General features: G+C 45.8%; 6 protein-coding genes across 9 annotated transcripts in view; 4 read left to right on the forward strand and 2 right to left on the reverse strand.

Moving 5' to 3' along the window:
- Positions 1-16,823, reverse strand: LOC125727913 (zona pellucida sperm-binding protein 4-like). 3 transcript variants are annotated; one of them, XM_049004904.1, is made up of 8 exons: positions 16,564-16,814; positions 1,243-1,430; positions 1,067-1,164; positions 837-994; positions 560-752; positions 335-482; positions 185-260; positions 1-116 (listed from the first exon to the last, which is right to left on the reverse strand). In XM_049004904.1, exons 1-8 carry the CDS (start codon positions 16,790-16,792, stop codon positions 4-6), a joined length of 1,203 nt encoding a protein of 400 aa, XP_048860861.1. In that variant the 5' UTR covers positions 16,793-16,814; the 3' UTR covers positions 1-3. The 3 variants fall into 3 exon arrangements, with proteins under 3 accessions (XP_048860861.1, XP_048860860.1, XP_048860862.1); XM_049004903.1 differs by lacking the exon at positions 16,564-16,814 and adding an exon at positions 1,516-1,773; XM_049004905.1 differs by lacking the exons at positions 1-116; positions 185-260; positions 335-482; ... (2 more) ...; positions 1,067-1,164; positions 1,243-1,430 and adding exons at positions 14,976-15,166; positions 15,235-15,310; positions 15,385-15,532; ... (2 more) ...; positions 16,117-16,214; positions 16,293-16,480 and having other exon boundaries at positions 16,564-16,823.
- The window catches only part of LOC125727914 (zona pellucida sperm-binding protein 4-like), a 49,731-nt gene that overhangs the window by 17,136 nt on the left and 4,610 nt on the right, over positions 1-27,985 (reverse strand). The window lies entirely within an intron of this gene.
- Positions 4,883-6,728, forward strand: LOC125727912 (zona pellucida sperm-binding protein 4-like). The gene is made up of 8 exons (XM_049004902.1): positions 4,883-5,138; positions 5,224-5,411; positions 5,490-5,587; positions 5,660-5,817; positions 5,902-6,094; positions 6,172-6,319; positions 6,394-6,469; positions 6,538-6,728. Exons 1-8 carry the CDS (start codon positions 4,910-4,912, stop codon positions 6,648-6,650), a joined length of 1,203 nt encoding a protein of 400 aa, XP_048860859.1. The 5' UTR covers positions 4,883-4,909; the 3' UTR covers positions 6,651-6,728.
- Positions 10,479-27,799, forward strand: LOC125727926 (lectin-like). Of its 2 annotated transcripts, none has more exons than XM_049004932.1 (6): positions 10,479-10,535; positions 26,271-26,367; positions 26,601-26,710; positions 26,844-26,984; positions 27,110-27,221; positions 27,577-27,799. In XM_049004932.1, exons 1-6 carry the CDS (start codon positions 10,494-10,496, stop codon positions 27,669-27,671), a joined length of 597 nt encoding a protein of 198 aa, XP_048860889.1. In that variant the 5' UTR covers positions 10,479-10,493; the 3' UTR covers positions 27,672-27,799. The 2 variants fall into 2 exon arrangements, with proteins under 2 accessions (XP_048860889.1, XP_048860890.1); XM_049004933.1 differs by lacking the exon at positions 10,479-10,535 and adding an exon at positions 25,468-25,601.
- LOC125727928 (lectin-like) lies at positions 11,165-12,730 on the forward strand. The gene is made up of 5 exons (XM_049004935.1): positions 11,165-11,298; positions 11,532-11,641; positions 11,775-11,915; positions 12,041-12,152; positions 12,508-12,730. The coding sequence occupies exons 1-5, from the start codon at positions 11,229-11,231 to the stop codon at positions 12,600-12,602; spliced, it is 528 nt and encodes a 175-aa protein (XP_048860892.1). The 5' UTR covers positions 11,165-11,228; the 3' UTR covers positions 12,603-12,730.
- Positions 19,940-21,786, forward strand: LOC125727915 (zona pellucida sperm-binding protein 4-like). The gene is made up of 8 exons (XM_049004907.1): positions 19,940-20,194; positions 20,282-20,469; positions 20,548-20,645; positions 20,718-20,875; positions 20,960-21,152; positions 21,230-21,377; positions 21,452-21,527; positions 21,596-21,786. Exons 1-8 carry the CDS (start codon positions 19,966-19,968, stop codon positions 21,706-21,708), a joined length of 1,203 nt encoding a protein of 400 aa, XP_048860864.1. The 5' UTR covers positions 19,940-19,965; the 3' UTR covers positions 21,709-21,786.

Genomic DNA, 27,985 nt, shown 5'->3' on the forward strand with positions numbered 1-27,985 from the left:
CCATCACCACCGGCCAGCCATGTGTCCGACTCTGGGGGCCACCAGATGCATTTCCCCACTGGACACCACAGCCGTGTCAGGGGAGGAGCTCTTGTGTGCAGCAGCAACATCCCTACCTGAAATGCAGGGAGGCAGGAGTCAGATGCGTACAGCCATTCTGAAGGGAAGCCAGGCTGGAGCTCACCTTTCCTGAAGCACCTCTGCTCACAGCTGTCAGTGGCCGATGGGCGGCACACAGCTACACTGCAGTGGATGAACCCCTGCAGAGACAGCAGGGCTTGCATTATTCCACATTCACAGGCCAGCCAACAGCCACTGCTTGCAGTGCCAATACCTTGCCCTGATAACGTCGCTGGGAGGCTGGGTCCACAAATGCGAACATCTTCACAATGAAGCGCTTGTAGTGGGTTGGGAAGGGAAGCCCAGAGGAAGCATCCACAGGAACCAAGGTGGTCTGGTACTTGTCACCTTGGTAGGGGCACCTGTACCAGGAGACCTCAAGTAAGGAAGGCTTCTTCCTTGGTGGTAGTGCCCCCTCAGGGGACAGCTTCTCACTCACCCATCAACCAAGAGGCTCCACTGAGGCAGGCTCAGAGGGTCAAGGCCAGGTGTTGCCCAGCAGTTCTCCAGAACCAGGACAAGGTTGGGGTCTGTCCTATTCAGGATGCGAACCTCAACGTATACAGGCTGCCGCAAGACCTTGGTCACAGGGTAGTCGCTGTCCTGGTAGTAGGAGGTATATGCAGCAGCTCCTGCAGATACCAGCATGGGGGGGGAAGGAAACCCAGTCACCATGTACCTACAGGGACAGCAGCAGGGGTCAAGCTGCACCGTACCTTCATCACACCCTTTAGTGTAACACTGGCCATTTGCCAGCCTCAGCTCCACCCGCAGAGGCCCTGGAGCAGCTACTGGCAGAGGTGGTGGAACTGTATTCACAGCGGCCACCAGGGAAGCAACCTCAGCACCCCAATACCTACACTGGAAGAGCAGCCTGCCAGGCAACAGCAGGCCATCAGATACAGACACCAGCAAGGAGGGCTACAGGGCCAAAGACTCCACTCACTCGTAGAGGGAGTCCCTTGTGATGGATCCCAGGGGGCCCACACCAACTTCATATGAAGACGTCATCCTGTTCTCATACACTACATAGTCACCATCCACCTAGAAAGGGAACCACAGTTAAGCTACAAACCTCAGCAAGAGCCTCACACACAGCCTGCTCCCAAGGACACAACCCACCTTGGCCACAGTGCCACAGGCAGTCACAGGGAAGGTGTAGATGGCAAAGGCATTCGTAGTGGCAACAGGGAGGCAAGGGGCAGCATTTCCACCCAGCAGGGAGACACTGGCCACATCCAGCTGGGGCACAGTGGAATCCTTGGCCACCACAACCACAAACTGACCATCCCTTGTGCACTGCACAGTCACTGCAAGAGGAATCCACACACGCCCATTTAATAGATCACACACACACTTGCCAGAAGAACCATGCTAGGAAAGCATCAGCCTCACCTGCATTCCCATAGTAACACTGCTGGCCATCAAAGCAGCAGTTTATGGCTTCACAAGCAGCCTGGCCAAAAGCAGGATCGCCACATGGAACCCTCTCATACACTTGGCATTTGGCTGAAGCGGAAACGAAATTCTTGACAGCCGTTTTCTGCGCGAAAGAGACGGCAAGAACAGCGAGTAAAATGCTTGCGTGAGCCCAAAGCTGCTGAATACAGCGCGATTTCGCCATGATGGATGTGAGTGATGCACAGGAGGCTGAATTAGTTCTTTAAATACCTCCTTGTCTCGATTTGCGTTTCTGTTCAGTAATCGGGTTAATAGGGAAACCGCACGAGGTTGCTTGGAATCGACTTGGATCCGACTAGAGTCATTTGCACCCAATATTTACTCATTCCACCTTATCTATACCTTTCATCGTACATTCAATATAAAATGGATGAAGTTACAGCTTTGGATGCCGATCACAGGAATTTCTACTGTCTAGGTGTTAGTAGAGTGTTACCTCTCTTTGTGTGTCTAGTGGTTTGATGTGTGTGTCGGTTAAGCTACGTTTGCTGCATATTAAACTTTCGTAGATGGGCAGCGTGTCCAAACCGGGACGTATTGACATATATTATATTTCATTTATTTATCTGGATAGCGTGACGCATGGCCTGAAATCGGGTCATTCTAATTATATGGATACGGTTTCTGTGGTTCATTAATTCCAATAAATATGTAGGGTTTATAGAGGTTTGCCAATTATAACGCATCTGGCGCGACACTCACACTTTCAGACACTCACGCACGAAATCTTACCCGAAATCTGTATTATTCCCCTATAAACCTAAAATTAGCTACATAAGTAGCGTTGGGGTGGTTTGCAAAACTTACAGACTATTTACAAGGTAGTAAAACTGTTACATAAAGAAAGATTTTAAGCTAATATATACAAACCTCTGCTCCTTGTATAAAACTTTACAGATTTACTTGCTGATGCTGCTACTGTCAGATAGTCGGATCTCCCACAAGCAAAATAATGGCTGCGCAAGGTTGATAATCAACGGAGTTACTAAACCCGACATTTTAAAATAACCTGCACTATATGACTGATTACATCACTCGTCGGTTAAGATTTCGAGTCAGTCGGCATGAAACAGCGTTTTAAAATATATATTTGTTCAAGAGACAAAAGTGTATTGGTTGATGTTTCTGCGTAATTTTGTAGATTTCCTCTGCAGCTATGAATGTGTCTATTTCCTTGCCCATACTGTCATTTTAGGTACACGCTTTACACCAGGACCAAGCTGGGGTACATGATGTACAAGCGCCAGGTCCGAAAAGCGCACGAGCGCTTCCAGGCCGGTTACTCCAGCGCGCACCCACTGGAAATCAATGGTTTGTGTTTAGTGGCTGCTTGAGTGAGAGCAATTATCACTGAAGTTTATCATATACGGATAACACATGTTTGATTTGTCGTCGGGTATTAAAATAATGCCTGAAGGCTTGCCGACGCTACTGTACCCTGTGCTTATTGACGTCATTGGCTACAAGCTCTGGCAGCGGCGCGCTCTCCTACATGATTCAAAACACACCCGCGGTATTGATAACAGCAGGAGTTAAGCAGGTATTTATAACATATTACACTGTATGACCTTCCTCATGAGAGGTGCTCACACACTTGTAGTACATTAAAAATAGCAGCATGAAAGCGTTGCGCACTGTCTGCTCCATGTCTCGTTTAAATTAGCCACGAGTCCTGCTCGTGCTGATATAATCTTTTATACAGCGTATTTGTACGTATGTATGTTTTAGTGCACCTGCTGAATTATAGTGTTTTATTATTTTAGCAAATTAAGCTGGTCCTTGCTTGAAGTCTGTGTGGTAAGTGTATATGTGGAGACCCAGTTATTAGTTTTCTACTGCGTGTAAGCAGGCTATGTACGTCATATTAAAGCTTCGAATCAACTTCACTATACTGTAACGTGAGGGTTTAATTAGCTGCCTAGATTCGTTAATTTAATTATGAATGCAGGTCAGTTCTGGTGGTATTCATAAGTCTTGCTGTTTACAATTTAGATGCAGTTTTATTTATCTATTTTATGAGAATTTGTTTTAAATCCTATCTGTATTCTGAGCTTTAAATTTACATGTGCACTGCTCTTGTTTGTGTTACGATCGCGGTGAGCGTGCAGGCAGGCAGGCAGACAGCGGGGAAGGATGAGCCGGGTAGGCAGCGGGGAATGCCATTGTGTGGCAGTATTTTACTCATCATCTTCAAAAGTGAACTGAAACCCATCCATCCATCCATCCATCCATCCATCCATCTTCCAACCTACTGAGTCACGAGAGGGTCCTATCCGGGAATCAACAGGCACGAGGCAGGGAACAACCCAGGACTGTGGGCCAGCCCATCGCAGGGCACACTCACACACCATTCACTCACACATGCACACCTACGGGCAATTTAGCAAGTCGAATTAGCCTCAGCATGTTTTTGGACTGCGGGGTGAAGCCGGAGTACCCGTGAGGCAACAGTGCTAACCACTGCACCACCATGCCACCCCGTGAACTGAAACGTTTTATTAAAATACCTTGAAGTCCGAAGAGTCTAAATAATCGCATGTCCAGTACAGACCACTTGAAAGCATAATACACAACAGTACCGAAATCTGAATATCTTGTATATTAGAAACCTGTATGACAAAACGGACCCATAATATTTCTTTTTTAATAATTATAACTTCGCCTGCTAAGCAAACTCGCAACCCAAGGGGTGAAAATAGTTGCCACAAACTTCCGTAACTATTTTACACCCCTTGGGTGTAAAATTGTATCCCGTTAGTTTTATCCCGTTAAAACTGAAATCCCTTATTTTCGTAGCTGTTAAAGCTTGAATCTGTTTACTCGTTGTGTAACGCTGTGTGTGTACTTGATATCAGGATTCTCTGATTGTTAAAAGAAGTTATACACGGAAATATAAATGTCGTTGAAAGATATTTCAAGATTGAAGAAGAATTTTATGAGATGTGTTCGCCAATCCATGTTCACGTTAGTCTGCTCTATAGCCGAATTATTTATCTAGTGAGACCAGTATAATACCCTTCTGCGTTCAGGATGATATGCTGTAAATATATAATGTGCGCTTCACATAGAATTTAACTTATAATAATTAGATTTTGCACGCAGAACATAATAAATATAATATTAGGGATTTAGTGGGCTGCGTAGATATTAAGTAGATAAAGTGGAATGAGTAAATATTGGGTGCAAATGACTCTAGTCGGATCCAAGTCGATTCCAAGCAACCTCGTGCGGTTTCCCTATTAACCCGATTACTGAACAGAAACGCAAATCGAGACAAGGAGGTATTTAAAGAACTAATTCAGCCTCCTGTGCATCACTCACATCCATCATGGCGAAATCGCGCTGTATTCAGCAGCTTTGGGCTCACGCAAGCATTTTACTCGCTGTTCTTGCCGTCTCTTTCGCGCAGAAAACGGCTGTCAAGAATTTCGTTTCCGCTTCAGCCAAATGCCAAGTGTATGAGAGGGTTCCATGTGGCGATCCTGCTTTTGGCCAGGCTGCTTGTGAAGCCATAAACTGCTGCTTTGATGGCCAGCAGTGTTACTATGGGAATGCAGGTGAGGCTGATGCTTTCCTAGCATGGTTCTTCTGGCAAGTGTGTGTGTGATCTATTAAATGGGCGTGTGTGGATTCCTCTTGCAGTGACTGTGCAGTGCACAAGGGATGGTCAGTTTGTGGTTGTGGTGGCCAAGGATTCCACTGTGCCCCAGCTGGATGTGGCCAGTGTCTCCCTGCTGGGTGGAAATGCTGCCCCTTGCCTCCCTGTTGCCACTACGAATGCCTTTGCCATCTACACCTTCCCTGTGACTGCCTGTGGCACTGTGGTCAAGGTGGGTTGTGTCCTTGGGAGCAGGCTGTGTGTGAGGCTCTTGCTGAGGTTTGTAGCTTACCTGTGGTTCCCTTTCTAGGTGGATGGTGACTATGTAGTGTATGAGAACAGGATGACGTCTTCATATGAAGTTGGTGTGGGCCCCCTGGGATCCATCACAAGGGACTCCCTCTACGAGTGAGTGGAGTCTTTGGCCCTGTAGCCCTCCTTGCTGGTGTCTGTATCTGATGGCCTGCTGTTGCCTGGCAGGCTGCTCTTCCAGTGTAGGTATTGGGGTGCTGAGGTTGCTTCCCTGGTGGCCGCTGTGAATACAGTTCCACCACCTCTGCCAGTAGCTGCTCCAGGGCCTCTGCGGGTGGAGCTGAGGCTGGCAAATGGCCAGTGTTACACTAAAGGGTGTGATGAAGGTACGGTGCAGCTTGACCCCTGCTGCTGTCCCTGTAGGTACATGGTGACTGGGTTTCCTTCCCCCCCCATGCTGGTATCTGCAGGAGCTGCTGCATATACCTCCTACTACCAGGACAGCGACTACCCTGTGACCAAGGTCTTGCGGCAGCCTGTATACGTTGAGGTTCGCATCCTGAATAGGACAGACCCCAACCTTGTCCTGGTTCTGGAGAACTGCTGGGCAACACCTGGCCTTGACCCTCTGAGCCTGCCTCAGTGGAGCCTCTTGGTTGATGGGTGAGTGAAAAGCTGTCCCCTGAGGGGGCACTACCACCAAGGAAGAAGCCTTCCTTACTTGAGGTCTCCTGGTACAGGTGCCCCTACCAAGGTGACAAGTACCAGACCACCTTGGTTCCTGTGGATGCTTCCTCTGGGCTTCCCTTCCCAACCCACTACAAGCGCTTCATTGTGAAGATGTTCGCATTTGTGGACCCAGCCTCCCAGCGACGTTATCAGGGCAAGGTATTGGCACTGCAAGCAGTGGCTGTTGGCTGGCCTGTGAATGTGGAATAATGCAAGCCCTGCTGTCTCTGCAGGGGTTCATCCACTGCAGTGTAGCTGTGTGCCGCCCATCGGCCACTGACAGCTGTGAGCAGAGGTGCTTCAGGAAAGGTGAGCTCCAGCCTGGCTTCCCTTCAGAATGGCTGTACGCATCTGACTCCTGCCTCCCTGCATTTCAGGTAGGGATGTTGCTGCTGCACACAAGAGCTCCTCCCCTGACACGGCTGTGGTGTCCAGTGGGGAAATGCATCTGGTGGCCCCCAGAGTCGGACACATGGCTGGCCGGTGGTGATGGAAAGCTGCTCCTAGTGGGTGAATGTGTTCTCACAGCTGCTGTGGGCTTGTGCCTTAATAAAAGGTGCTGACTTTACATTCTGCTTGTCCTGTTCTCTCTGTGCTTGGAGGATTTTGGGGGGGTGACTGGTTTAGGTGGACTTCTTGTGACTTGTTCCTCCAAATGATATGGTGGCAACTCGTATAGCAGGAGCCACAATAACACATCTCCCCACCCCAGAAGACTCTGTCTCCAGACATGACCCATGTGGCCAGGCTGTCTCTGCTGGCACTGAAATTGATGTGGCAACAGTGGACCCTTTACTTGTCCTTGCTGTAGGATGCAACCAGTCAAAGCCCTTTGGCTGTCACCAGGAACCTCCTCCTTGACAGCCTCTACTGGCAGAAACTGACTGTTCTACCAGGGTGAACTACACATGGCATCTGACTAGAACACCACCCACCCTAGCACCATAACCTAATGGCTGTCGGTGATGTAGCTTCTTACTGGAGCCTCTTACCACAGTAGAGGTTGGCAAACTGGTCTTGCAGTATGTGGAGATCCTATGAACTGGGGAAGGTTCACAGGTAACTGCATTTTCTACTTTGCATGAAAGGCACTGAATGTAATTCACATCACAAGGTCCTTCACATCTCCCGTAACACAAATAGGGGGAATGAGAGCCAGATGACAGGTTTTTCTCCAAAGGGAGAGAAATCTCTGGAGGCTTCAGCTCAATTGGCTGCCCAACCCCACTGGGCATACTAGCATTACTGAACACATTAGACCAGTGTTCACCATTCGCTGTTAAATTTGTTCTTGCCAGCATGTTAAGCTTAAATCGGATGGGATTGCGGAAAGGGCAAGTTGCATGTGAACTAGGCCTCACCAAGGGATTGTGTAGTGAGGACCTGGTCTTCATTGGACACTTAGCTGCTAGTCATAGCTTTGTGGTCCTTTTGCAGTAATACGATCTCTGCATATGGGAACAAGGCATGATGCCAACAAATGGACGATGCACTTGCAGCTCACAGCAAATGGGGATTTATTCAAACAAAACTAAGAACTCAAATGCAGAAGGCCCACGAGTGGTCAAAAACCAAGAGGGAAGAATAGACTCTCAAAATAGGCAGGCAGTATGAAATATGTAGTAAACATATCAAGAATCAAAAACATTCACAATCAATGAACCACTGGAGGTTTGAAACTGGGTAACATGACTAACACGACAGGTGAGAATAAAGACTGGGTAAACAGCTCACAGGTGAAACTAAAACATTGTTAGAATCTAACAATGGTGAAAACTGACAGTAAAAACCAACACCGAATACAAATGAGAAGGGGACTAAACTGAAACAAGGGAACCAAATTTAGCGAACTGCAAAAACAGACGAGGCACAAGACGGGGGATCACAGGCAGCGGCATGCGCAGCACCTTGAGCCATGTGGCCAACAGGGAACATGGGAAAACAGTGTGACCAATGATATAGAGGTATACGTGCTTTTCGTGTAGCATCTAGCACTGCTATTACATTTGGCTGCATTGCTTGTATTTTCACTACTGCTGGACTGTGAAAGATTTGAAGGTAATATATACAAACCTCTGCTTGTATAAAACTTTACAGATTTACTTGCTGATGCTGCTACTGTCAGATAGTCGGATCTCCCACAAGCAAAATAATGGCTGCGCAAGGTTGATAATCAACGGAGTTACTAAACCCGACATTTTAAAATAACCTGCACTATATGACTGATTACATCACTCGTCGGTTATTTCGAGGCAGTCGGCATGAAACGTTTTAAATTATATTTGCTCAAGGGACAAAGGTGTATTGGATGAAGTTTCTGCGTAATTTTACAGATTTCCTCTGCAGCTATGAATGTGTCGATTTCCTTGTCCATACTGTCATTTTAGGTACACGCTTTACACCAGGACCAAGCTGGGGTACATGTTCTACAAGCGCCAGGTCCGCAAAGCGCAGCTTCCCGGCCGGTCACTCCAGCGCGCACCCAGTGGAAATGAATGGTTTGTGTTTAATGGCTGCGTGAGGGAGAGCGATTATCACTGAAGTTTATTAGGCCACTTAAAAAAAAAAAATTGGTTCTCGTCCCCGCCCGACCCGCCGAAATGCCTCCGACCCGAATTTTTATTTTATTTCGTAAAAATTGCATGGAAAATGCCCAAGAATGATGAAATTTGAATTTCCCGCGCATTCCACATCGACGATTGATCCACATTGTGTAATCCTAGTCTTGGAATGGTTTCATGAACCTAAATTTGTCTCTACCTGAGATGGGCTGGTGCAAAGATTTAAATCTGGGGAGGTTATGTGGTACATGTTCTTAAGTACTTGTTTGTAGAGTTGCATTTCCTTGGTCAACCATTCAGGTTCCTGTATTTTGTAAATTCCTCGTGTTTTAACATGTTTTAATACACTTTCTTTCTAGATATATATTTTAAAATCTTGGTTGTTCATTTAGAATGGGAATGACAAACAGAATATTGGTTTCAAATAGTATCATTTTTATATTCACGAATGAAACATCAGCAAAAGTATCCAAATCCATAGTTGGGAAGGCATTTATGAGATACACATGGATCAAGGAATTTACATTCTTGTATTTTCTTACATTTAATATATTTGAAACGCAACAAACTGGAAGAACTGAGGAGGCGTACTAAGTAGGTCTGCTCTCTTCGGTATGTATTTTCAAATATGTATTTTCTTACATATTTGAAAGTCCAAACAATCAAAATTTGTAAAAAAAAAAAAAAATTTTAAATCCCTCCCGTCCGACCCACCCCCTCCAAAAAAAAAGGACGAGAACCATTTTTTTTTAAGTGGCCTAAAAAGGAAACAGTAGGGTTGTAGTACTCGGGTCCCGTCTCGGTCTCGGGATTTTATTTCGAGACCATCCGAGATCACGACTCTGAAAATATTGCTATTCGCCCTACGTTCGTCCGGCGTGACTACTATTACTTTAGTTGTTAATAAAAAATACATATGCTGGATTTTAAAAAAGTTTGCATAGCACAAACATCAACTAACTGCAGTGTCTACAATACGGTTAAAATGATTATTTTCACGTTACACGTCGTTATTAGAGTTAACTATGTTGAAATATGATATCTGATAGATAAAAATATTTATCTGTTGACCGCTCATACGTGACGCTCCGCACCCCGCGCTCTCCCCGATCTCCGGTAGAACAATAGAGCTCCACGAATCGAAGGTTGAATGAGCTGAATTGGACGCTGCTCCCCTCTGGCGCCACCTGCTGCCTGGGAGCTCATCCTATTCGCGTGGAATAACGGTGCCAAAAGTCACGGGATCCACAAATGTTTTACCTTGCTGTGTACTTGTAGGAAATGTAAAAAATCACCAACAACAATGACGAAATATTTCTTAGTGGTTTTATTCTGTATTTATACTTGTGGAAGACGCTCTTTTCGTTTTTGCTAGCTGCATTTGTATTAGCAAAACGCATTGTGTTGGTTTGACAGCAGTGTCTTGTATTTGCGAAGCGCATTGTGTTTGTGTGAGACGTATGTTTTGTATTTGTACAGCATGATGTGCACGTTTGCGGATTGCTCGTTATTTTTGAATTACATCCGGTTTGTTTACCGATCGTGGGGCATTTGTGACGTATTGGCAGGGTTCTAACTCCATACCACAGAACGACGTCAATGACCGGACTAAGGAGACACACACACAGATACGGACTTAAATACACCAAACTAATCAACACAACTAGAAACAGCTGAAGACACGCGGATTCCACACGAGGCAAACGAGGGGGCGTGGCACACACGGGAATCGGAACAACAGGGGGGTAACAAAAGTATATAAAAAGTACAGAATGAACCAGAAAACGAAGGAAAGAAGAGTCAGATCTTCAAAGGCGAGTTGTCGAAATTCTGCGTATGGTTTTGTATGATGTTGCTGCTGTATTGACTCAGTGTTATAGGGCAGTCCTCCCACCCTTCTCAGTTGAACTGTAGGAGTTTCAGAATTAGCGGGGGTAGTGGTACCTGCGGAGTAGGCAGAGGTGGTGGTGGGCTTGCCAGAGCCCTACATATTGGGGACCATTGGCTCTCTTGCTTCCAGTTGCATTATTCCTCAGTTTTGGCGTGGGCTCCGGCCTTACAGGGTCCGTTGACGTGATCGTTCTCTTGTGGTACGTCTGTGGGTGGAACATGTATGAATTTGCTTCTTGTCAGGGATACACATTTTAACTTCTGTCCTTATCGGTACTTGCCAAGGTGGCTTCATAAGTGCTGTCTATTCGGTGTCAACTCCCGCTGATCGTGTACACCTGTGGTTCTCAAACGACGGTACGTGACAACTCCACATACCACTAGAGGGAGCTGTCTCCCTTTATGCCGTCAGGCAGTCTTCTGAGGTGGTATAATAAACTTGAACCACTTGTGCACAAATACGATGCTGTTTTTCCAGTGGCAATAGTGCTGTAATTCTTTAATTGTATAATACCAAGCATGTGGTGTCTAATCACCATGGTATTGGGGGATCATCATATAAAGGAACTAACCTCTAATTTGCTCTGCAGAGAGTTGCTGTGGGACTGAACCAAGACATGAGGACTCCAAGCTTGCTGGGGGTTGCACTCCTCTGCCTGGCTGCCATGCCTGCTGCAATGGCTGATGGTCAGTGTTCTGAAAGCCATCCTGATCACTTGCAGGCCATTGTGCGGAGGGTCAGACATAAGCCTGGGGCATTCAGGACCAAATCCAAATGATTTTGTTTAGCTTGGTTTGATTCCGTATGTTACCTCAGTCCTAGTTAAAGGCTGTTTCCCAGACATGTTTGTATGATTAGATAATGTCAGAGAACAGGGTTATAGCACAGCCCCATGGGATTGTTTTCTCTGCTCCCCTAGACAATGTAGATCTCCACTTCCCAAAGCAGTGTGGTAAACGCTACTGGCACAAAGTGGGCCGCTACTGTGCAAAGTATTTCAACACACCAAGCTCCTTTGCCGATGCCGAGGTAAAGCCCAAACCGTCCTCCAGGTGCCTCATTTTGTAGCACATCTGTAAGCATTTCATTCTAACAGCATCAGAGCCAACATCTGTATTACTTCTATACTGCATTCAGATTAATTGTTCCTTTTGTGTACCAGTCTGCTTGCAGGCAGGCAGCTTCAGGGGGTCACCTGGTCTCCGTGCACGATGAACAAACAAATGCGGATGTCTTGGCCATCGTGTTGGAATACAACCCCTCCTCACCAAGGATCTGGTTGGGCGGTCAAAGGTTTGGTCAGGTGATGGAGCGCAGGGAGACGTGGGAACAGGGCAGGGATGTCCATGTGCCTTGTAATGTTGCTGTGAGCCTGGGATGGTAATATCAGACTAGTGACCTGTGATATCGCTCTCTCTCCCCTAACAGTCAAGTACATTCATCTGGACAGATGGTTCTGCTTGGGATTTTGAGAAATGGGTTCCAGATCAACCAGATGATGCTGGAAATCATGAGAACTGTGTGGAGATGAACTGGAAAGGTAAGAGAATGGAGAGTGGTGTAGATGGGAGAAGAGTGATGTAGGGGAAAGTAGCCAGAGGGAATCATGGAAAATGGTTACTTGCAGAACATTTTATACTGTAATTGACCAAATCTACTTGAACTCCTTTGTCCAAAGTGAATTTTCCCAGCAGAAACATTAACTAAAGAACAAACTCTGCCGGACAAGGCATCTCCTCACCTGACTGTAATCCTGTCTAAAATTTTCTGAATTTTACTTGCTCTTTTTCTTTTAGTGGAACTTCAGTAGTGTTTTGAGAAATATGCCGATTTTTATATAACAAGTTTATGGTATTATGAAGAGGGTTTGCTTCAGCCTGTGTGACTTCTTGCAGACTTGGGAGAATGGAATGATGACTGGTGCATCAAACGGAAACCTTTCATCTGCGCCTTCAAATGGCACAAGTGGCAGCAGGAGCCGGAAGACTGAAATGCTGGAATCGCTCTACGGCACGGCTTGTAAAAATAAGACGGCACATGATAAGCGGGGAAGATTTGTGCAAAATTTTGAAATGCTTCGCTAAACTCGTGCAAAATAAACAACGAACTAAATACCAACCATATGATTGCATTCTTATTAAATAGTTTAAATGCATTTACAGTATTTGGAAGACGCCCTTAGCCAGAGCGACTTGCATAAGTGCTTTGAGACTCTGCGATGAATTTCCGATGCTAGTTCAATAAGGACCCAAGCTATGAATACCATCTGTCTGAACTCCGTTGAGTAGTGCAGATTTTTATTTTATTTTTTAAAACACACACACACACACACCAGAAAAGAGCCGAGTAAGAATACAGAAGTTCTACGTCAGGTATTTCTGAAAAAGGAATGTTTTGAGTCGTCGCTTGAAGACATTCAAGGATTCAGCTGTTCGGACATCTAGGGAGTTCATTCCACCACTTAGGTGCCAGGACAGAGAAGAGCCGAGATGTGTCTTCCTTGTGCCTTGAGGGGAGGTGGGACCAGTTCCCATTTAGAATGGGAATGACAAACAGAATATTGGTTTCAAATAGTATCATTTTTATATTCACGAATGAAACATCAGCATAAAATACCCAAATCCATAGTTGGGAAGGCATTTATGAGCTACACATGGATCAAGGAATTTACATTCTTGTATTTTCTTATATTTAATATATTTGAAACGCAACAAACTGGAAGAACTGAGGAGGCGTACTAAGTAGGTCTGCTCTCTTCGGTATGTATTTTCCTACATATTTGAAAGTCCAAACAATCAAAATTTGTAAAAAAATAAAATTAAAAATCCCTCCCGCCCGACCCACCCCCTCCAAAAAAAGTACGAGAACCAATTTTTTTTTTAAGTGGCCTTACATACGGACAACACGTTTGATCTGCCGTCAGGTATTAAAATAATGCCGTTTCCCGTCTTACGGACAACTACAGCTACTTGGTCATTGACAGGGAAGCAAAGCTTGCTGTTGTCGTGGATCCAGCCGCCACACAAACCATACAGGTATGTGAGCTTAAATTATTATAATTATACAATTATTATACAAGTATATGAACATACATTTCTGCATACAGATTATTAGTCTAAAATAAAGCACTTTAGACGCAATCCTGTGTGCGCACAAACACTGGTGAGGAGGAATTATAATATATAATACATGTGCTTAATATTGTGCTTTTAAAATAATTTGCAGGTTTCCTATCTGATCGATTGGGATAAGACATTTTGTGTCTCGGGGACGTTCTACTAAATCCTACGAATGATAAAATGTAACCAGATTTGACAATTTAATGTAATGTTTGTACAATATGTTAGATCTTGTTTTAAAATCCAGGTGTAACTAATTGAACTACGGCGCTGTCACAGTTAAATTGATTCCCGGTGGTTTTGCAATTCCCTCGATGCAGAATTCAGCGACGCAAGATACTAGTTGCTTGATTTTTTTCCCCGGACCTCTCCTCTACCTTCAGCTATTACTGGTAGCCGAGTTTGCATTTGGCTTTTTCGGTCTTTTGAACTTGGATAATGCCAAAAATGCTAGTTTATTCCCTGCTTGCACCATATATACACACACACACACGTTACGATGGCTTCACCCCTTTTTGTATTTGTGTGCGTTGCAGAGCGGTGAGGTGATATGAGATGCCTGCTTAAATGGGGAGCACCCTTGAACTGCCTTAACCTACATACTCCTGGGGGAATTACCGTTGATTATTCGACTATGTTTGTCTGATCGGTATTTACTGTATATATGGGTTATGTGAATAAATTCATTTGAAGGCTACGGTTTGGTTTCCCTTTGCACATTTGGACTGTTTGAGCCAAGCAGTCGTAACAATATACATTCACACACAGTAAAGTCTCCTTATAGCAGGCATCAAGGGACCAGTATATCCATCCATTTTCCACAACTGCTTACCCCGAACTTCCCAGTGTCAGCTGGGGCTGACCCCAATAGGTGTTAGTGTCCACCTAGTCAGATGCCATGTGCAGTTCACCCTGGTAGAACAGTCAGTTTCTGCCAGTAGAGGCTGTCAAGGAGGAGGTTCCTGGTGAGAGCCAAAGGGCTTTGACTGGTTGCATCCTACAGCAAGGACAAGTAAAGGGTCCACTGTTGCCACATCGATTTCTGTGCCAGCAGAGACAGCCTGGCCACATGGGTCATGTCTGGAGAGAGAGTCTTCTGGGGTGGGGAAATGTGTTCTTGTGGCTCCTGCTATACGAGATGCCACCATCTCATTTGGAGGAACGAGTCACAAGAAGTCCACCTAAACCAGTCACCCCCCCCCCTAAAACACTCCATGCACAGAGAGAACAGGACAAGCAGAATGTAAAGTCAACACCTTTTATTAAGGCACAAGCCCACAGCAGCTGTGAGAACACATTCACCCACTAGGAGCAGCTTTCCATCACCACCGGCCAGCCATGTGTCCGACTCTGGGGGCCACCAGATGCATTTCCCCACTGGACACCACAGTCGTGTCAGGGGAGGAGCTCTTGTGTGCAGCAGCAACATCCCTACCTGAAATGCAGGGAGGCAGGAGTCAGATGCGTACAGCCATTCTGAAGGGAAGCCAGGCTGGAGCTCACCTTTCCTGAAGCACCTCTGCTCACAGCTGTCAGTGGCCGATGGGCGGCACACAGCTACACTGCAGTGGATGAACCCCTGCAGGGACAGCAGGGCTTGCATTATTCCACATTTACAGGTCAGCCAACAGCCACTGCTTGCAGTGCCAATACCTTCCCCTGATAACGTCGCTGGGAGGCTGGGTCCACAAATGCGAACATCTTCACAATGAAGCGCTTGTAGTGGGTTGGGAAGGGAAGCCCAGAGGAAGCATCCACAGGAACCAAGGTGGTCTGGTACTTGTCACCTTGGTAGGGGCACCTGTACCAGGAGACCTCAAGTAAGGAAGGCTTCTTTCTTGGTGGTAGTGCCCCCTCAGGGGACAGCTTCTCACTCACCTGTCAACCAGGAGGTTCCACTGAGGCAGGCTCAGAGGGTCAAGGCCAGGTGTTGCCCAGCAGTTCTCCAGAACCAGGACAAGGTTGGGGTCCGTCCTATTCAGGATGCGAACCTCAACATATACAGGCTGCCGCAACACCTTGGTCACAGGGTAGTCGCTGTCCTGGTAGTAGGAGGTATATGCAGCAGCTCCTGCAGATACCAGCATGGGGGGGGAAGGAAACCCAGTCACCATGTACCTACAGGGACAGCAGCAGGGGTCAAGCTGCACCGTACCTTCATCACACCCTTTAGTGTAACACTGGCCATTTGCCAGCCTCAGCTCCACCCGCAGAGGCCCTGGAGCAGCTACTGGCAGAGGTGGTGGAACTGTATTCACAGCGGCCACCAGGGAAGCAACCTCAGCACCCCAATACCTACACTGGAAGAGGAGCCTGCCAGGCAACAGCAGGCCATCAGATACAGACACCAGCAAGGAGGGCTACAGGGCCAAAGACTCCACTCACTCGTAGAGGGAGTCCCTTGTGATGGATCCCAGGGGGCCCACACCAACTTCATATGAAGACGTCATCCTGTTCTCATACACTACATAGTCACCATCCACCTAGAAAGGGAACCACAGGTAAGCTACAAACCTCAGCAAGAGCCTCACACACAGCCTGCTCCCAAGGACACAACCCACCTTGACCACAGTGCCACAGGCAGTCACAGGGAAGGTGTAGATGGCAAAGGCATTTGTAGTGGCAACAGGGAGGCAAGGGGCAGCATTTCCACCCAGCAGGGAGACACTGGCCACATCCAGCTGGGGCACAGTGGAATCCTTGGCCACCACAACCACAAACTGACCATCCCTTGTGCACTGCACAGTCACTGCAAGAGGGATCCACACACGCCCATTTAATAGATCACACATACTTGCCAGAAGAACCATGCTAGGAAAGCATCAGCCTCACCTGCATTCCCATAGTAACACTGCTGGCCATCAAAGCAGCAGTTTATGGCTTCACAAGCAGCCTGGCCGAAAGCAGGATCGCCACATGGAATCCTCTCATACACTTGGCATTTGGCTGAAGCGGAAACGAAATTCTTGACAGCCGTTTTCTGCGCGAAAGAGACGGCAAGAACAGCGAGTAAAATGCTTGCGTGAGCCCAAAGCTGCTGAATACAGCGCGATTTCTCCATGATGGATGTGAGTGATACGCAAGAGCCTGAATTAGTTCTTTAAATACCTCCTTGTCTCGATTTGCGTTTCAGTTCAGTAATCGGGTTAATAGGGAAACCGCACGAGGTTGCTTGGAATCGATTTGGATCCGACTAGAGTCATTTGCACCCAATATTTACTCATTCCACCTTATCTATACCTTTCATCGTACATTCAATATAAAATGGATGAAGTTACAGCTTTGGATGCCGATCACAGGAATTTCTACTGTCTAGGTGTTAGTAGAGTGTTACCTCTCTTTGTGTGTCTAGTGGTTTGATGTGTGTGTCGGTTAAGCTACGTTTGCTGCATATTAAACTTTCGTAGATGGGCAGCGTGTCCAAACCGGGACGTATTGACATATATTATATTTCATTTATTTATCTGGATAGCGTGACGCATGGCCTGAAATCGGGTCATTCTAATTATATGGATACGGTTTCTGTGGTTCATTAATTCCAATAAATATGTAGGGTTTATAGAGGTTTGCCAATTATAACGCATCTGGCGCGACACTCACACTTTCAGACACTCACGCACGAAATCTTACCCGAAATCTGTATTATTCCCCTATAAACCTAAAATTAGCTACATAAGTAGCGTTGGGGTGGTTTGCAAAACTTACAGACTATTTACAAGGTAGTAAAACTGTTACATAAAGAAAGATTTTAAGCTAATATATACAAACCTCTGCTCCTTGTATAAAACTATACAGATTTACTTGCACATGCTGCTACTGTCAGATAGTCGGATCTCCCACAAGCAAAATAATGGCTGCGCAAGGTTGATAATCAACGGAGTTACTAAACCCGACATTTTAAAATAACCTGCACTATATGACTGATTACATCACTCGTCGGTTAAGATTTCGAGTCAGTCGGCATGAAACAGCGTTTTAAAATATATATTTGTTCAAGAGACAAAAGTGTATTGGTTGATGTTTCTGCGTAATTTTGTAGATTTCCTCTGCAGCTATGAATGTGTCTATTTCCTTGCCCATACTGTCATTTTAGGTACACGCTTTACACCAGGACCAAGCTGGGGTACATGATGTACAAGCGCCAGGTCCGAAAAGCGCACGAGCGCTTCCAGGCCGGTTACTCCAGCGCGCACCCACTGGAAATCAATGGTTTGTGTTTAGTGGCTGCTTGAGTGAGAGCAATTATCACTGAAGTTTATCATATACGGATAACACATGTTTGATTTGTCGTCGGGTATTAAAATAATGCCTGAAGGCTTGCCGACGCTACTGTACCCTGTGCTTATTGACGTCATTGGCTACAAGCTCTGGCAGCGGCGCGCTCTCCTACATGATTCAAAACACACCCGCGGTATTGATAACAGCAGGAGTTAAGCAGGTATTTATAACATATTACACTGTATGACCTTCCTCATGAGAGGTGCTCACACACTTGTAGTACATTAAAAATAGCAGCATGAAAGCGTTGCGCACTGTCTGCTCCATGTCTCGTTTAAATTAGCCACGAGTCCTGCTCGTGCTGATATAATCTTTTATACAGCGTATTTGTACGTATGTATGTTTTAGTGCACCTGCTGAATTATAGTGTTTTATTATTTTAGCAAATTAAGCTGGTCCTTGCTTGAAGTCTGTGTGGTAAGTGTATATGTGGAGACCCAGTTATTAGTTTTCTACTGCGTGTAAGCAGGCTATGTACGTCATATTAAAGCTTCGAATCAACTTCACTATACTGTAACGTGAGGGTTTAATTAGCTGCCTAGATTCGTTAATTTAATTATGAATGCAGGTCAGTTCTGGTGGTATTCATAAGTCTTGCTGTTTACAATTTAGATGCAGTTTTATTTATCTATTTTATGAGAATTTGTTTTAAATCCTATCTGTATTCTGAGCTTTAAATTTACATGTGCACTGCTCTTGTTTGTGTTACGATCGCGGTGAGCGTGCAGGCAGGCAGGCAGACAGCGGGGAAGGATGAGCCGGGTAGGCAGCGGGGAATGCCATTGTGTGGCAGTATTTTACTCATCATCTTCAAAAGTGAACTGAAACCCATCCATCCATCCATCCATCCATCCATCCATCCATCCATCTTCCAACCTACTGAGTCACGAGAGGGTCCTATCCGGGAATCAACAGGCACGAGGCAGGGAACAACCCAGGACTGTGGGCCAGCCCATCGCAGGGCACACTCACACACCATTCACTCACACATGCACACCTACGGGCAATTTAGCAAGTCGAATTAGCCTCAGCATGTTTTTGGACTGCGGGGTGAAGCCGGAGTACCCGTGAGGCAACAGTGCTAACCACTGCACCACCATGCCACCCCGTGAACTGAAACGTTTTATTAAAATACCTTGAAGTCCGAAGAGTCTAAATAATCGCATGTCCAGTACAGACCACTTGAAAGCATAATACACAACAGTACCGAAATCTGAATATCTTGTATATTAGAAACCTGTATGACAAAACGGACCCATAATATTTCTTTTTTAATAATTATAACTTCGCCTGCTAAGCAAACTCGCAACCCAAGGGGTGAAAATAGTTGCCACAAACTTCCGTAACTATTTTACACCCCTTGGGTGTAAAATTGTATCCCGTTAGTTTTATCCCGTTAAAACTGAAATCCCTTATTTTCGTAGCTGTTAAAGCTTGAATCTGTTTACTCGTTGTGTAACGCTGTGTGTGTACTTGATATCAGGATTCTCTGATTGTTAAAAGAAGTTATACACGGAAATATAAATGTCGTTGAAAGATATTTCAAGATTGAAAAAGAATTTTATGAGATGTGTTCGCCAATCCATGTTCACGTTAGTCTGCTCTATAGCCGAATTATTTATCTAGTGAGACTAGTATAATACCCTTCTGCGTTCAGGATGATATGCTGTAAATATATAATGTGCGCTTCACATAGAATTTAACTTATAATAATTAGATTTTGCACGCAGAACATAATAAATATAATATTAGGGATTTAGTGGGCTGCGTAGATATTAAGTAGATAAAGTGGAATGAGTAAATATTGGGTGCAAATGACTCTAGTCGGATCCAAGTCGATTCCAAGCAACCTCGTGCGGTTTCCCTATTAACCCGATTACTGAACAGAAACGCAAATCGAGACAAGGAGGTATTTAAAGAACTAATTCAGCCTCCTGTGCATCACTCACATCCATCATGGCGAAATCGCGCTGTATTCAGCAGCTTTGGGCTCACGCAAGCATTTTACTCGCTGTTCTTGCCGTCTCTTTCGCGCAGAAAACGGCTGTCAAGAATTTCGTTTCCGCTTCAGCCAAATGCCAAGTGTATGAGAGGGTTCCATGTGGCGATCCTGCTTTTGGCCAGGCTGCTTGTGAAGCCATAAACTGCTGCTTTGATGGCCAGCAGTGTTACTATGGGAATGCAGGTGAGGCTGATGCTTTCCTAGCATGGTTCTTCTGGCAAGTGTGTGTGTGTGATCTATTAAATGGGCGTGTGTGGATTCCTCTTGCAGTGACTGTGCAGTGCACAAGGGATGGTCAGTTTGTGGTTGTGGTGGCCAAGGATTCCACTGTGCCCCAGCTGGATGTGGCCAGTGTCTCCCTGCTGGGTGGAAATGCTGCCCCTTGCCTCCCTGTTGCCACTACGAATGCCTTTGCCATCTACACCTTCCCTGTGACTGCCTGTGGCACTGTGGCCAAGGTGGGTTGTGTCCTTGGGAGCAGGCTGTGTGTGAGGCTCTTGCTGAGGTTTGTAGCTTACCTGTGGTTCCCTTTCTAGGTGGATGGTGACTATGTAGTGTATGAGAACAGGATGACGTCTTCATATGAAGTTGGTGTGGGCCCCCTGGGATCCATCACAAGGGACTCCCTCTACGAGTGAGTGGAGTCTTTGGCCCTGTAGCCCTCCTTGCTGGTGTCTGTATCTGATGGCCTGCTGTTGCCTGGCAGGCTGCTCTTCCAGTGTAGGTATTGGGGTGCTGAGGTTGCTTCCCTGGTGGCCGCTGTGAATACAGTTCCACCACCTCTGCCAGTAGCTGCTCCAGGGCCTCTGTGGGTGGAGCTGAGGCTGGCAAATGGCCAGTGTTACACTAAAGGGTGTGATGAAGGTACGGTGCAGCTTGACCCCTGCTGCTGTCCCTGTAGGTACATGGTGACTGGGTTTCCTTCCCCCCCCATGCTGGTATCTGCAGGAGCTGCTGCATATACCTCCTACTACCAGGACAGCGACTACCCTGTGACCAAGGTCTTGCGGCAGCCTGTATACGTTGAGGTTCGCATCCTGAATAGGACGGACCCCAACCTTGTCCTGGTTCTGGAGAACTGCTGGGCAACACCTGGCCTTGACCCTCTGAGCCTGCCTCAGTGGAGCCTCTTGGTTGATGGGTGAGTGAAAAGCTGTCCCCTGAGGGGGCACTACCACCAAGGAAGAAGCCTTCCTTACTTGAGGCCTCTTGGTACAGGTGCCCCTACCAAGGTGACAAGTACCAGACCACCTTGGTTCCTGTGGATGCTTCCTCTGGGCTTCCCTTCCCAACCCACTACAAGCGCTTCATTGTGAAGATGTTCGCATTTGTGGACCCAGCCTCCCAGCGACGTTATCAGGGCAAGGTATTGGCACTGCAAGCAGTGGCTGTTGGCTGGCCTGTGAATGTGGAATAATGCAAGCCCTGCTGTCTCTGCAGGGGTTCATCCACTGCAGTGTAGCTGTGTGCCGCCCATCGGCCACTGACAGCTGTGAGCAGAGGTGCTTCAGGAAAGGTGAGCTCCAGCCTGGCTTCCCTTCAGAATGGCTGTACGCATCTGACTCCTGCCTCCCTGCATTTCAGGTAGGGATGTTGCTGCTGCACACAAGAGCTCCTCCCCTGACACGGCTGTGGTGTCCAGTGGGGAAATGCATCTGGTGGCCCCCAGAGTCGGACACATGGCTGGCCGGTGGTGATGGAAAGCTGCTCCTAGTGGGTGAATGTGTTCTCACAGCTGCTGTGGGCTTGTGCCTTAATAAAAGGTGCTGACTTTACATTCTGCTTGTCCTGTTCTCTCTGTGCTTGGAGGATTTTGGGGGGGGTGACTGGTTTAGGTGGACTTCTTGTGACTTGTTCCTCCAAATGATATGGTGGCAACTCGTATAGCAGGAGCCACAATAACACATCTCCCCACCCCAGAAGACTCTGTCTCCAGACATGACCCATGTGGCCAGGCTGTCTCTGCTGGCACTGAAATTGATGTGGCAACAGTGGACCCTTTACTTGTCCTTGCTGTAGGATGCAACCAGTCAAAGCCCTTTGGCTGTCACCAGGAACCTCCTCCTTGACAGCCTCTACTGGCAGAAACTGACTGTTCTACCAGGGTGAACTACACATGGCATCTGACTAGAACACCACCCACCCTAGCACCATAACCTAATGGCTGTCGGTGATGTAGCTTCTTACTGGAGCCTCTTACCACAGTAGAGGTTGGCAAACTGGTCTTGCAGTATGTGGAGATCCTATGAACTGGGGAAGGTTCACAGGTAACTGCATTTTCTACTTTGCATGAAAGGCACTGAATGTAATTCACATCACAAGGTCCTTCACATCTCCCGTAACACAAATAGGGGGAATGAGAGCCAGATGACAGGTTTTTCTCCAAAGGGAGAGAAATCTCTGGAGGCTTCAGCTCAATTGGCTGCCCAACCCCACTGGGCATACTAGCATTACTGAACACATTAGACCAGTGTTCACCATTCGCTGTTAAATTTGTTCTTGCCAGCATGTTAAGCTTAAATCGGATGGGATTGCGGAAAGGGCAAGTTGCATGTGAACTAGGCCTCACCAAGGGATTGTGTAGTGAGGACCTGGTCTTCATTGGACACTTAGCTGCTAGTCATAGCTTTGTGGTCCTTTTGCAGTAATACGATCTCTGCATATGGGAACAAGGCATGATGCCAACAAATGGACGATGCACTTGCAGCTCACAGCAAATGGGGATTTATTCAAACAAAACTAAGAACTCAAATGCAGAAGGCCCACGAGTGGTCAAAAACCAAGAGGGAAGAATAGACTCTCAAAATAGGCAGGCAGTATGAAATATGTAGTAAACATATCAAGAATCAAAAACATTCACAATCAATGAACCACTGGAGGTTTGAAACTGGGTAACATGACTAACACGACAGGTGAGAATAAAGACTGGGTAAACAGCTCACAGGTGAAACTAAAACATTGTTAGAATCTAACAATGGTGAAAACTGACAGTAAAAACCAACACCGAATACAAATGAGAAGGGGACTAAACTGAAACAAGGGAACCAAATTTAGCGAACTGCAAAAACAGACGAGGCACAAGACGGGGGATCACAGGCAGCGGCATGCGCAGCACCTTGAGCCATGTGGCCAACAGGGAACATGGGAAAACAGTGTGACCAATGATATAGAGGTATACGTGCTTTTCGTGTAGCATCTAGCACTGCTATTACATTTGGCTGCATTGCTTGTATTTTCACTACTGCTGGACTGTGAAAGATTTGAAGGTAATATATACAAACCTCTGCTTGTATAAAACTTTACAGATTTACTTGCTGATGCTGCTACTGTCAGATAGTCGGATCTCCCACAAGCAAAATAATGGCTGCGCAAGGTTGATAATCAACGGAGTTACTAAACCCGACATTTTAAAATAACCTGCACTATATGACTGATTACATCACTCGTCGGTTATTATTTCGAGGCAGTCGGCATGAAACGTTTTAAATTATATTTGCTCAAGGGACAAAGGTGTATTGGATGAAGTTTCTGCGTAATTTTACAGATTTCCTCTGCAGCTATGAATGTGTCGATTTCCTTGTCCATACTGTCATTTTAGGTACACGCTTTACACCAGGACCAAGCTGGGGTACATGTTCTACAAGCGCCAGGTCCGCAAAGCGCAGCTTCCCGGCCGGTCACTCCAGCGCGCACCCAGTGGAAATGAATGGTTTGTGTTTAATGGCTGCGTGAGGGAGAGCGATTATCACTGAAGTTTATTAGGCCACTTAAAAAAAAAAAAAATTGGTTCTCGTCCCCGCCCGACCCGCCGAAATGCCTCCGACCCGAATTTTTATTTTATTTCGTAAAAATTGCATGGAAAATGCCCAAGAATGATGAAATTTGAATTTCCCGCGCATTCCACATCGACGATTGATCCACATTGTGTAATCCTAGTCTTGGAATGGTTTCATGAACCTAAATTTGTCTCTACCTGAGATGGGCTGGTGCAAAGATTTAAATCTGGGGAGGTTATGTGGTACATGTTCTTAAGTACTTGTTTGTAGAGTTGCATTTCCTTGGTCAACCATTCAGGTTCCTGTATTTTGTAAATTCCTCGTGTTTTAACATGTTTTAATACACTTTCTTTCTAGATATATATTTTAAAATCTTGGTTGTTCATTTAGAATGGGAATGACAAACAGAATATTGGTTTCAAATAGTATCATTTTTATATTCACGAATGAAACATCAGCAAAAGTATCCAAATCCATAGTTGGGAAGGCATTTATGAGATACACATGGATCAAGGAATTTACATTCTTGTATTTTCTTACATTGAATATATTTGAAACGCAACAAACTGGAAGAACTGAGGAGGCGTACTAAGTAGGTCTGCTCTCTTCGGTATGTATTTTCAAATATGTATTTTCTTACATATTTGAAAGTCCAAACAATCAAAATTTGTAAAAAAAAAAATTTTTTTAAATCCCTCCCGTCCGACCCACCCCCTCCAAAAAAAAGGACGAGAACCATTTTTTTTTTAAGTGGCCTAAAAAGGAAACAGTAGGGTTGTAGTACTCGGGTCCCGTCTCGGTCTCGGGATTTTATTTCGAGACCATCCGAGATCACGACTCTGAAAATATTGCTATTCGCCCTACGTTCGTCCGGCGTGACTACTATTACTTTAGTTGTTAATAAAAAATACATATGCTGGATTTTAAAAAAAGTTTGCATAGCACAAACATCAACTAACTGCAGTGTCTACAATACGGTTAAAATGATTATTTTCACGTTACACGTCGTTATTAGAGTTAACTATGTTGAAATATGATATCTGATAGATAAAAATATTTATCTGTTGACCGCTCATACGTGACGCTCCGCACCCCGCGCTCTCCCCGATCTCCGGTAGAACAATAGAGCTCCACGAATCGAAGGTTGAATGAGCTGAATTGGACGCTGCTCCCCTCTGGCGCCACCTGCTGCCTGGGAGCTCATCCTATTCGCGTGGAATAACGGTGCCAAAAGTCACGGGATCCACAAATGTTTTACCTTGCTGTGTACTTGTAGGAAATGTAAAAAATCACCAACAACAATGACGAAATATTTCTTAGTGGTTTTATTCTGTATTTATACTTGTGGAAGACGCTCTTTTCGTTTTTGCTAGCTGCATTTGTATTAGCAAAACGCATTGTGTTGGTTTGACAGCAGTGTCTTGTATTTGCGAAGCGCATTGTGTTTGTGTGAGACGTATGTTTTGTATTTGTACAGCATGATGTGCACGTTTGCGGATTGCTCGTTATTTTTGAATTACATCCGGTTTGTTTACCGATCGTGGGGCATTTGTGACGTATTGGCAGGGTTCTAACTCCATACCACAGAACGACGTCAATGACCGGACTAAGGAGACACACACACAGATACGGACTTAAATACACCAAACTAATCAACACAACTAGAAACAGCTGAAGACACGCGGATTCCACACGAGGCAAACGAGGGGGCGTGGCACACACGGGAATCGGAACAACAGGGGGGTAACAAAAGTATATAAAAAGTACAGAATGAACCAGAAAACGAAGGAAAGAAGAGTCACAGATCTTCAAAGGCGAGTTGTCGAAATTCTGCGTATGGTTTTGTATGATGTTGCTGCTGTATTGACTCAGTGTTATAGGGCAGTCCTCCCACCCTTCTCAGTTGAACTGTAGGAGTTTCAGAATTAGCGGGGGTAGTGGTACCTGCGGAGTAGGCAGAGGTGGTGGTGGGCTTGCCAGAGCCCTACATATTGGGGACCATTGGCTCTCTTGCTTCCAGTTGCATTATTCCTCAGTTTTGGCGTGGGCTCCGGCCTTACAGGGTCCGTTGACGTGATCGTTCTCTTGTGGTACGTCTGTGGGTGGAACATGTATGAATTTGCTTCTTGTCAGGGATACACATTTTAACTTCTGTCCTTATCGGTACTTGCCAAGGTGGCTTCATATTAAGTGCTGTCTATTCGGTGTCAACTCCCGCTGATCGTGTACACCTGTGGTTCTCAAACGACGGTACGTGACAACTCCACATACCACTAGAGGGAGCTGTCTCCCTTTATGCCGTCAGGCAGTCTTCTGAGGTGGTATAATAAACTTGAACCACTTGTGCACAAATACGATGCTGTTTTTCCAGTGGCAATAGTGCTGTAATTCTTTAATTGTATAATACCAAGCATGTGGTGTCTAATCACCATGGTATTGGGGGATCATCATATAAAGGAACTAACCTCTAATTTGCTCTGCAGAGAGTTGCTGTGGGACTGAACCAAGACATGAGGACTCCAAGCTTGCTGGGGGTTGCACTCCTCTGCCTGGCTGCCATGCCTGCTGCAATGGCTGATGGTCAGTGTTCTGAAAGCCATCCTGATCACTTGCAGGCCATTGTGCGGAGGGTCAGACATAAGCCTGGGGCATTCAGGACCAAATCCAAATGATTTTGTTTAGCTTGGTTTGATTCCGTATGTTACCTCAGTCCTAGTTAAAGGCTGTTTCCCAGACATGTTTGTATGATTAGATAATGTCAGAGAACAGGGTTATAGCACAGCCCCATGGGATTGTTTTCTCTGCTCCCCTAGACAATGTAGATCTCCACTTCCCAAAGCAGTGTGGTAAACGCTACTGGCACAAAGTGGGCCGCTACTGTGCAAAGTATTTCAACACACCAAGCTCCTTTGCCGATGCCGAGGTAAAGCCCAAACCGTCCTCCAGGTGCCTCATTTTGTAGCACATCTGTAAGCATTTCATTCTAACAGTATCAGAGCCAACATCTGTATTACTTCTATACTGCATTCAGATTAATTGTTCCTTTTGTGTACCAGTCTGCTTGCAGGCAGGCAGCTTCAGGGGGTCACCTGGTCTCCGTGCACGATGAACAAACAAATGCGGATGTCTTGGCCATCGTGTTGGAATACAACCCCTCCTCACCAAGGATCTGGTTGGGCGGTCAAAGGTTTGGTCAGGTGATGGAGCGCAGGGAGACGTGGGAACAGGGCAGGGATGTCCATGTGCCTTGTAATGTTACTGTGAGCCTGGGATGGTAATATCAGACTAGTGACCTGTGATATCGCTCTCTCTCCCCTAACAGTCAAGTACATTCATCTGGACAGATGGTTCTGCTTGGGATTTTGAGAAATGGGTTCCAGATCAACCAGATGATGCTGGAAATCATGAGAACTGTGTGGAGATGAACTGGAAAGGTAAGAGAATGGAGAGTGGTGTAGATGGGAGAAGAGTGATGTAGGGGAAAGTAGCCAGAGGGAATCATGGAAAATGGTTACTTGCAGAACATTTTATACTGTAATTGACCAAATCTACTTGAACTCCTTTGTCCAAAGTGAATTTTCCCAGCAGAAACATTAACTAAAGAACAAACTCTGCCGGACAAGGCATCTCCTCACCTGACTGTAATCCTGTCTAAAATTTTCTGAATTTTACTTGCTCTTTTTCTTTTAGTGGAACTTCAGTAGTGTTTTGAGAAATATGCCGATTTTTATATAACAAGTTTATGGTATTATGAAGAGGGTTTGCTTCAGCCTGTGTGACTTCTTGCAGACTTGGGAGAATGGAATGATGACTGGTGCATCAAACGGAAACCTTTCATCTGCGCCTTCAAATGGCACAAGTGGCAGCAGGAGCCGGAAGACTGAAATGCTGGAATCGCTCTACGGCACGGCTTGTAAAAATCAGACGGCACATGATAAGCGGGGAAGATTTGTGCAAAATTTTGAAATGCTTCGCTAAACTCGTGCAAAATAAACAACGAACTAAATACCAACCATATGATTGCATTCTTATTAAATAGTTTAAATGCATTTACAGTATTTGGAAGACGCCCTTAGCCAGAGCGACTTGCATAAGTGCTTTGAGACTCTGCGATGAATTTCCGATGCTAGTTCAATAAGGACCCAAGCTATGAATACCATCTGTCTGAACTCCGTTGAGTAGTGCAGATTTTTATTTT

Source organism: Brienomyrus brachyistius, unplaced genomic scaffold (genome assembly GCF_023856365.1).
Source record: "Brienomyrus brachyistius isolate T26 unplaced genomic scaffold, BBRACH_0.4 scaffold133, whole genome shotgun sequence".
Taxonomy (NCBI): Eukaryota; Metazoa; Chordata; class Actinopteri; order Osteoglossiformes; family Mormyridae; genus Brienomyrus; species Brienomyrus brachyistius.